The sequence below is a fragment of the Coregonus lavaretus genome (assembly GCF_964263955.1).
Source record: "Coregonus lavaretus genome assembly, contig: HAP1_SCAFFOLD_646, whole genome shotgun sequence".
Taxonomy (NCBI): domain Eukaryota; kingdom Metazoa; phylum Chordata; class Actinopteri; order Salmoniformes; family Salmonidae; genus Coregonus; species Coregonus lavaretus.
Window position 1 is genome coordinate 257,469 of NW_028166774.1, and position 9,608 is coordinate 267,076.

Consider the following 9,608-nt stretch of genomic DNA (forward strand, 5'->3'; position numbering starts at 1 on the left):
GTGCGCGTCGCCAGCCCGGTCCGGCCTGTTCCTGCCACCCGCACCAAGACTACGGTGCGCGTCGCCAGCCCGACCCGGCCTGTTCCTGCCACCCGCACCAAGACTACGGTGCGCGTCGCCAGCCCGGTCCGGTCTGTTCCGGCCACCCGCACCAAGACTACGGTGCGCGTCGCCAGCCCGACCCGGCCTGTTCCTGCCACCCGCACCAAGTCTACGGTGCGCGTCGCCAGCCCGGTCCGGCCTGTTCCTGCCACCCGCACCAAGACTACGGTGCGCGTCGCCAGCCCGACCCGGCCTGTTCCTGCCACCCGCACCAAGACTACGGTGCGCGTCGCCAGCCCGGTCCGGCCTGTTCCGGCCACCCGCACTAAGTCTACGGTGCGCCTCAGACGGCCAGAGTCTGCCGTCTGCCCAACGGGGCCTGAACTGCCCGTCTGCCTAAAGCCTGCAAAGCCGCCCGTCTGCCATGAGCCATCAGAGCCGTCCGCCAGACCAGAGCCGCTAGAGCCTTCCGCCAGACAGGATCAGCCAGAGCCTTCCGCCAGACAGGATCAGCCAGAGCCTTCTGCCAGACAGGATCAGCCAGAGCCTTCTGCCAGACAGGATCAGCCAGAGCCTTCTGCCAGACAGGATCAGCCAGAGCCTTCCGCCAGCCATGAGCAGCCAGATCCGTCGGCCAGCCATGAGCAGCCAGATCCGTCGGCCAGCCATGAGCAGCCAGATCCGTCGGCCAGCCATGAGCAGCCAGATCCGTCAGCCAGCCATGAGCAGCCAGATCCGTCAGCCAGCCATGAGCAGCCAGATCCTTCAGCCTGCCATGAGCCGTCCAGCCAGGATCCGCCAGAGCCAGCCAGCCAGGATCCGCCCCTTAGCCAGGTGCTGTCCCTTAGCCCGGTGCTGCCCCTAAATCCAGGTGGAGTAAGTTGGAGGGTGGTCATGTGGAGGAGGCTAGGGAAGCGGGTGGTGACTAAGGTGGGGTGGGGACCACGACCAGGGCCAGAACCGCCACCGTGGACAGACGCCCACCCAGACCCTCCCCGAGACTGTATGCTGGTGCGCCCGGAGTGCGCACCTTTAGGGGGGGGTACTGTAACACTCTGGCTCCGGGACTTTTGTATTTGAGCCAGGGTGTATTGTGTTTTGTTGGGTTTTGGGTGATTTTCTATGTTTGCATTTCTGTCACGTTTATTTCTAGGTTTGGTCATTGACTCCCAATCGGAGGTAACGAGTGTCAGCTGTCGGCTCGTTATCTCTGATTGGGAGCCATATTTATACTGCATGTTTTCCTGTGGGCATTGTGGGTTATTGTTTCCGTTTTCAGTCAGGTTGACTGTGGACTTCACTAGTCGTGTTTCTTGTTTTTCGTGCTTTAACTAAATAAAGTACCATGTTCGTTTCACACGCTGCGCCTTGGTCAATTCCTTACGACGACCGTGACAACGTTGATCCAGAGCATCCCAAACTCAATGGGTGACACATCTGGTGAGTATGCAGGCCATGGAAGAACTGGGACATTTTCAACTTCCAGGAATTGTGTACAGATCCTTGCGACATGGGGCCGTGCATTATCATGCTGAAACATGAGGTGATGGCGGCGGATGAATGGCACGACAATGGGCCTCAGGATCTCATCACGGTATCTCTGTGCATTCAAATTGTCAACGATAAAATGCAGTTGTGTTCGCTATCTGTAGCTTATGCCTGCCCATACCATAACCACACCGCCACCATGGGGCACTCTGTTCACAACATTGACATCAGCAAACCGCTCGCCCACACGACGCCATCTGCCCGGTACAGTTGAAACTGGGATTCATCCGTGAAGAGCACACTTCTCCAGCGTGCCAGTGACCATCGAAGGTGAGCTACGATGCCAAACTGCAGTCAGGTCAAGACCTTGGTGAGGACGACGCGCACGCAGATTATCTTTTCTTTACAGTTTCTGACAGTTTTTAGAAAGTCTTTTGGTTGTGCAAAACCCACAGTTCCATCAGCTGTCCAGGTGGCTGGTCTCAGACGATCCCGCAGGTTAAGAAGCCAGATGTGGAGGTCCTTGGCTGGCGTGGTTACATGTGGTCAGTGGTTGTGAGGCCGATTGGACTTACTGCCAAATTCTGTAAAATTATGTTGGAGGCGGCTTATGGTAGAGAAATTAACATCCAATTCTCTGGCAACAGCTCTGGTGGACATTCCTGCAGTCAGCATGCCAATTGCATCTGTGGCATTGTGTTATTTGACAAAACTGCACGTTTTAGAGTGGCCTTTTATTGTCCCCGTTCACAAGGTGCACCTGTGTAATGATCATGCTGTGCACAAAATTATAGAAATACGTTTTTTTTGTGCGTATGGAATATTTCTGGGATCTTTTATTTCAGCTCATGAAATGGGACCAACACTTTAACGTTTTTCAACCACTCCACACATTTCTTGTTAACAAACTATAGTTTTGGCAAGTCGGTTAGGACATCTACTTTGTGCATGACACAAGTAATTTTTCCAACCATTGTTTACAGAGAGATTATTTCACTTATAATTCACTCTATCACAATTCCAGTGGGTCAGAAGTTTACATACACTAAGTTGACTGTGCCTTTAAACAGCTTGGAAAATTCCAGAAAATAATGTCATGGCTTTAGAAGCTTCTGATAGGCTAATTGACATCATTGGAGTCAATTGGAGGTGTACCTGTGGGTGTATTTCAAGGCCTACCTTCAAACTCAGTGCCTCTTTGCTTGACATCATGGGAAAATCAAAAGAAATCAGCCAAGACCTCAGAAAAATAATTGTAGACCTCCACAAGTCTGGTTCATCCTTGGGAGCAATTTCCAAACGCCTGAAGGTACCACGTTCATCTGTACAAACAATAGTACGCAAGTATAAACACCATGGGACCACGCAGCCGTCATACCGCTCAGGAAGGAGACGCGTTCTGTCTCCTAGAGATTAACGTACTTTGGTGCGAAAAGTGCAAATCAATCCCAGAACAACAGCAAAGGACCTTGTGAAGATGCTGGAGGAAACAGGTACAAAATTATCTATATCCACAGTAAAACAAGTCCTATATCAACATAACCTGAAAGCCGCTCAGCAAGGAAGAAGCCACTGCACCAAAACCGCCATAAAAAAGCCACGGTTTGCAACTGCACATGGGGACAAAGATCGTACTTTTTGGAGAAATGTCCCCTGGTCTGATGAAACAAAAATAAAACTGTTTGGCCATAATGACCAATCGTTATGTTTGGAGGGAAAAGGGGGATGCTTGCAAGCCGAAGAACACCATCCCAACCGTGAAGCACGGGGGTGGCAGCATCATGCTGTGGGGGTGCTTTGCTGCAGGAGGGACTGGTGCACTTCACAAAATAGATAGCATCATGAGAAAGGAAAATTATGTGGATATATTGAAGCAACATCTCAAGACATCAGTCAGGAAGTTTAAGCTTGGTCGCAAATGGGTCTTCCAAATGAACAATGACCCCAAGCATACTTCCAAAGTTGCGGCAAAATGGCTTAATGACAACAAAGTCAAGGTATTGGAGTGGCCATCACAAAGCCCTGACCTCAATCCTATAGAAAATGTGTGGGCAGAACTGAAAAAGCGTGTGCGAGCAAGGAGGCCTACAAACCTGACTCCGTTACACCAGCTCTGTCAGGAGGAATGGGCCAAAATTCACCCAACTTATTGTGGGAAGCTTGTGGAAGGCTACCCGAAACATTTGACCCAAGTTAAACAATTTAAAGGCAATGCTACCAAATACTAATTGAGTGTATGTAAACTTCTGACTCACTGGGAATGTGATGAAATAAATAAAAGCTGAAATAAATCATTCTCTCTACTATTATACTGACATTTCACATTCTTAAAATAAAGTGTTGATCCTAACTGACCTAAAACAGGGAATTTTTATTAGGATTAAATGTCAGGAATTGTGAAAAACTGAGTTTAAATCTATTTGGCTAAGGTGTATGTAAACTTCCGACTTCAACTGTAGGTTAAATAAGGATTTTTAAGCCTTGATACAATTGAGACATGGATTGTGTATGTGTGCCATTCAGAGGGTCAATGGGTAAGATAACATATTTAAGTGCCTTTAAACGGGGTATGGTAGTAAGTGCCAGGCACACCGGTTTGTGTCAAGAACTGCAACGCTGCTGGGTTTTTCACGCTCAACAGTTTCCTGTGTGTATCAAGAATGGTCCACCACCCAAAGGAAATCCAGCCTACATAACACAACTGTGGGACACATTGGAGTCAACATGGGCCAACATTTCTGTGGAACGCTTTCGACACCTTGTAGAGTCCATGCCCCTACGAATCGAAGCTGTTCTGAGGGCAAAAGGGGGTGCAACTCAATATTAGGAAGGTGTTCCTTTTGTCTGGTATACTCAGTGTCTATTAGGGTACAACCGTGTCACTACAATGTGAATGGTAACTATGGTAACTATGGTAACTATGGTAACTATGGTCAGAAAAGTAGAAATCCACTCCATGGTATGCTGCTCCCAAAGTGTTTAATGAGAAAAGGGTAGCAGGTAACTAGTAGGGGTTAGTTAGTAGGGGTAACTAGTAGGGGTTAGTTAGTAGGGGTAACTAGTAGGGGTTACTTAGTATGGGTAACTAGTAGGGGTTACTTAGTAGGGGTAACTAGTAGGGAATAGTTAGAATGGATAGCTAGTAGGGGTTAGTTAGTATGGGTAACTATTTAGTATGAGTTAGTTAGTTAGAATGGGTACCTGGTATGGATGAGTTAGTATGGGTTAATTTGTATGGGTTAGTTAGTAATGGTAACTGGTATGGGTTAGTTAATGTGGGTAACTAGTATGTGTTAGTGTGGGTAACTAGCATATGTTAGTATGGGTAACTAGTATGTGTTAGTTTGTATGGGTCAGTTAGTATGGGTAACTGGTATGGTTTAGTAAGTATGGGAAACTGGTAGGGGTTAGCTAGTATAGGTTAGTTCGTACTAAACATCTCCTGAGTGGCGCAGTGGTCTAAGGCACTGCATCGCAGTGCTAGCTGTGCCACTAGAGATCCTGGTTCGAATCCAGGCTCTGTCGTAGCCGGCCGCAACCGGGAGACCCATGGGGCGGCGCACAATTGGCCCAGGGTATGGGAGGAAATGGCCGGCAGGGGATGTAGCTCAGTTGGTAGAGCATGGCGTTTGCAACGCCAGGGTTGTGGGTTCGATAAAATAATGTATGTGCTAACTGTAAGTCGCTCTGGATAAGAGCGTCTGCTAAATGACTAAAATGTAAAATGTACGGGTAACTAACCTACGGACGGTAATATTTCACAGCTACAGAACGAAGCTGAAGGCAGCTAAAGCCATGAACTCAGCAGCCAAGGTGGTGACTGGTGGAGATCGGAAGAGTGGGCCTGTCGTTCCTGGAACCAACAAGTACACCATGGAGGGGTGAGTCCTGTCCTCCACACATAGGGTGCATCCCAAATGACACCCTATTCCTTACATAGTGCACTAGTTCTGACTGGAACACATAGGGTGCATCCAACTACCTACAGGAAATGTACAGTATTGTATCACAAATGTAATTGTAACGTGTAAAAAAATGCATTCCACCCTGTCTTTGCTTGAAAAGCCTGAAAGGCTAGTTTGGAGTGCATTTTTTGTGCATATTGGAAACACGTTATCAAGTCATTTCACATGTTAGAATTGCCAAGAGAATAGGGTAACGGTGTTGTCTCTGTCCCTGGGTGTGTGTCTAGGGGTAATGGTGTTGTCCCTGGGTGTGTGTCTAGGGTAACGGTGTTGTCTCTGTCCCTGGGTGTGTGTCTAGGGGTAATGGTGTTGTCCCTGGGTGTGTGTCTAGGGTAACGGTGTTGTCTCTGTCCCTGGGTGTGTGTCTAGGGGTAATGGTGTTGTCCCTGGGTGTGTGTCTAGGGGTAACGGTGTTGTCTCTGTCCCTGGGTGTGTGTCTAGGGGTAATGGTGTTGTCCCTGGGTGTGTGTCTAGGGTAACGGTGTTGTCTCTGTCCCTGGGTGTGTGTCTAGGGGTAACGGTGTTGTCCCTGGGTGTGTGTCTAGGGTAACGGTGTTGTCTCTGTCCCTGGGTGTGTGTCTAGGGGTAACGGTGTTGTCCCTGGGTGTGTGTCTAGGGGTAACGGTGTTGTCTCTGTCCCTGGGTGTGTGTCTAGGGTAACGGTGTGGTGTCTGTCCCTGGGTGTGTGTCTAGGGTAACAGTGTGGTGTCTGTCCCTGGGTGTGTGTCTAGGGGTAACGGTGTTGTCTCTGTCCCTGGGTGTGTGTCTAGGGGTAACGGTGTTGTCCCTGGGTGTGTGTCTAGGGGTAACGGTGTTGTCTCTGTCCCTGGGTGTGTGTCTAGGGGTAACGGTGTTGTCTCTATCCCTGGGTGTGTGTCTAGGGGTAACGGTGTTGTCTCTGTCCCTGGGTGTGTGTCTAGGGGTAACGGTGTTGTCTCTGTCCCTGGGTGTGTGTCTAGGGTAATGGTGTTGTCTCTGTCCCTGGGTGTGTGTCTAGGGGTAACGGTGTTGTCCCTGGGTGTGTGTCTAGGGTAACGGTGTTGTCTCTGTCCCTGGGTGTGTGTCTAGGGGTAACGGTGTTGTCCCTGGGTGTGTGTCTAGGGTAACAGTGTTGTCTCTGTCCCTGGGTGTGTGTCTAGGGTAACAGTGTTGTCTCTGTCCCTGGGTGTGTGTCTAGGGGTAACGGTGTTGTCTCTGTCCCTGGGTGTGTGTCTAGGGGTAACAGTGTTGTCCCTGGGTGTGTGTCTAGGGGTAACGGTGTTGTCTCTGTCCCTGGGTGTGTGTCTAGGGAAACGGTGTTGTCTCTGTCCCTGGGTGTGTGTCTAGGGGTAACGGTGTTGTCTCTGTCCCTGGGTGTGTGTCTAGGGTAATGGTGTTGTCTCTGTCCCTGGGTGTGTGTCTAGGGGTAACGGTGTTGTCCCTGGGTGTGTGTCTAGGGTAACGGTGTTGTCTCTGTCCCTGGGTGTGTGTCTAGGGTAACGGTGTTGTCTCTGTCCCTGGGTGTGTGTCTAGGGGTAACGGTGTTGTCTCTGTCCCCGGGTGTGTGTCTAGGGGTAACGGTGTTGTCCCTGGGTGTGTGTCTAGGGGTAACAGTGTTGTCTCTGACCCTGGGTGTGTGTCTAGGGGTAACGGTGTTGTCTCTGTCCCTGGGTGTGTGTCTAGGGTAACGGTGTTGTCCCTGGGTGTGTGTCTAGGGGTAACAGTGTTGTCTCTGTCCCTGGGTGTGTGTCTAGGGGTAACAGTGTGGTGTCTGTCCCTGGGTGTGTGTCTAGGGGTAACGGTGTTGTCCCTGGGTGTGTGTCTAGGGTAACGGGGTTTTCTCTGACCCTGGGTGTGTGTCTAGGGGTAACAGTGTTGTCTCTGTCCCTATATTTGTTTCTAGGGCTAACCCTGTGCTCAACCTAAACATCGACACAGCCACAGACCTGGGCTTCGACGAGGAAGGATCTAACGCAGACAGAGTCAGGTAGAAAATATCTCAAAGTATTGAGTTATTACTGTTAACAAATAATTAAGATGTCATCATCATCACGGCCTCCCCTTGTATATGGCTCTAATTTACTGAATTTCATTTTTAAATTCAAGCCTCAATTCCTTGGACTGCAACATGGACATAGTCATGTCTGACAGGGATACAATGCCCATGATGGTAACGTTATAGTTATTATTATTATTATTACTATGTTATTATCATTATTCTGGATGGTCATGCCTGTCTCCTCCCTGTGTAGATGATCCAGGAGGAGGATGAGGAGGGGGGAGCAGATAATCCGTACAGCGAGCCTCTAGGTGAAGCCTTGGCCCAGCATGGCAGGAAGAAAGACAATGACAGCCCTAGTTTAACCTTTGCTAACCCTTCGCTCAGCACCACAGACCTGTGAGTGGCCGCCATTTTGGGTCAGTATGTGACTGCCATTTTTGGGGCAGAATCACTGACCAGTGACGGCCACTTTGGGGCAGTATTAGTGACCTTTTTGGGGGCAGTACCACTGAGCTGTGACGGCCATCTTGGGATCTAAGACTGACTGCGGGTCATAAAATGGACCACCAAAATGGACCTCCCTCCCCTCCTGGAAAAGGATGGATGCCAAACTCTGTGATAGAAAGACAATCTGTCTTTTGAAATTAAATCAAGCTCAATCAAATGTTTTTTTTTTGGGGGTTGATCCACTTGTTTGCATGCTATTCTTTATTTTAAAATGAGGGAATATTTCCATGTAACCATTTATCACAACACATAGTGATCTTAGATCAGTCGGCTTGCTATTTTCTGCTACGGTATATCACAAGTTAGCCAGGAGTTTGCTTTTGCCAAGACTCCCAATGTCCTCATGAATCCATTGAACAATATCAACCTAAAAGGATGGCAAAACCATTAACCTTTTTGGATGAAAAGCAAAAGTAAACTATTTTCATTGTGAATCACTTCATTATTTTTCTAAATATGTAAAGATTCGATATTTTTAATACATTCTGCTTTGCGATGTCATGTTTTTTATATACATTTAATTCTGCGTTTTCCGTTATTTTGAAACTAAGCAGTTGTATCTGGAATTCGGTGTTTGTTATCTAATCCAATTAACATAATAATAAAAAACTCCCCTCAAAATCCGTCTGTTTAAACTAGAGATATCAGTTGTTTTGCATGGGCTGCGTCTCAATCCACCACATCCACCGATATCGCCCTTCCGCATCTGCGGTGAAAGGTGGCAGAGCGGTGTTTATCAGACCGTGAGACGTCCCGAAAACCGGTCTTCTAAAAATAAAACATCTGTAGTGTCAGGAACGGTTTGGAACAAAGTTCGACAAAGTATCATGACCACTCTATTGAAAGATGAGACTCTCACGAACAAGATGGCATTCTCCGATTTGCTCTAGGACACCCACAAGCCTCACAAAAGACTCTTCTGCGCCCAGATATCCAACTGATTACTCCCCCCCCCCCCCCCCCCCCCCCGTGTTAGGGATGCACACAATCACAGCACCAGATCAGGTGTTGCTAATGTGTGCTTATACAGGTTCAGGGGTAATGCTGGTGTAGTGTATTAGGATTATGCCTTTGTTAAATGTTTTTCATGAAGAAATGGAATGTTGTTTATGTTAGTTCAAAAGTAGCCAGTTGTAGGGTGTCGCCCCAGGGGAGACGGGTGATTGGACCGCAGAGGGAGCAACCCATATTTTTACATTGTTTATAAGTATATGCTGGGGGCACAGGAAAGCAGAGCAGCCATTAGAATTCGAGGACACTGCTATCCTGGGGATCTTGACTCATGTAACTCATGCTGAAAGCTTGTGATATGAATAAAACTTATGATCAAAGGTTCAGTATGAGCGGACTCTTTGTTTGACAGCAATAACCACCAGCATCCCACTTCGGACACGAGAGACGACACTGGGAAAGGTACTTTCTTGTATACTGGAGCATCAGAGTGGAATGAGTTGCCTCTGCCCATAAAACACGACATCCTCTCTGGGCAACTGTTTGATGTCTTCTGTGCCCATATGAATGACCCCTATGATGATGATGATATAGATAGTTCTTCTTCTTAGTCTTTTGTTTTATTATCATACCGTGTTCAACCGGTGTTCCGTCTTGCCCAGCCATCTTGTTTC

At 48.3% G+C, this 9,608-nt stretch overlaps 1 protein-coding gene across 1 annotated transcript in view; it reads left to right on the top strand.

The window, feature by feature from the left end:
- Positions 1–7,876, top strand: part of LOC311114319 (cadherin-related family member 2-like) — a gene marked incomplete at both ends in the record, with an annotated part of 52,921 nt that extends 45,045 nt beyond the window's left edge. The window contains 4 exons of the mRNA XM_084189582.1: positions 5,295–5,411; positions 7,378–7,461; positions 7,581–7,644; positions 7,727–7,876. Of these exons, the coding sequence (XP_084045708.1) occupies positions 5,295–5,411; positions 7,378–7,461; positions 7,581–7,644; positions 7,727–7,876 (415 nt within the window). The remainder of the gene's footprint in view (positions 1–5,294; positions 5,412–7,377; positions 7,462–7,580; positions 7,645–7,726) is intronic.
- Positions 7,877–9,608: the final 1,732 nt, after the last annotated feature.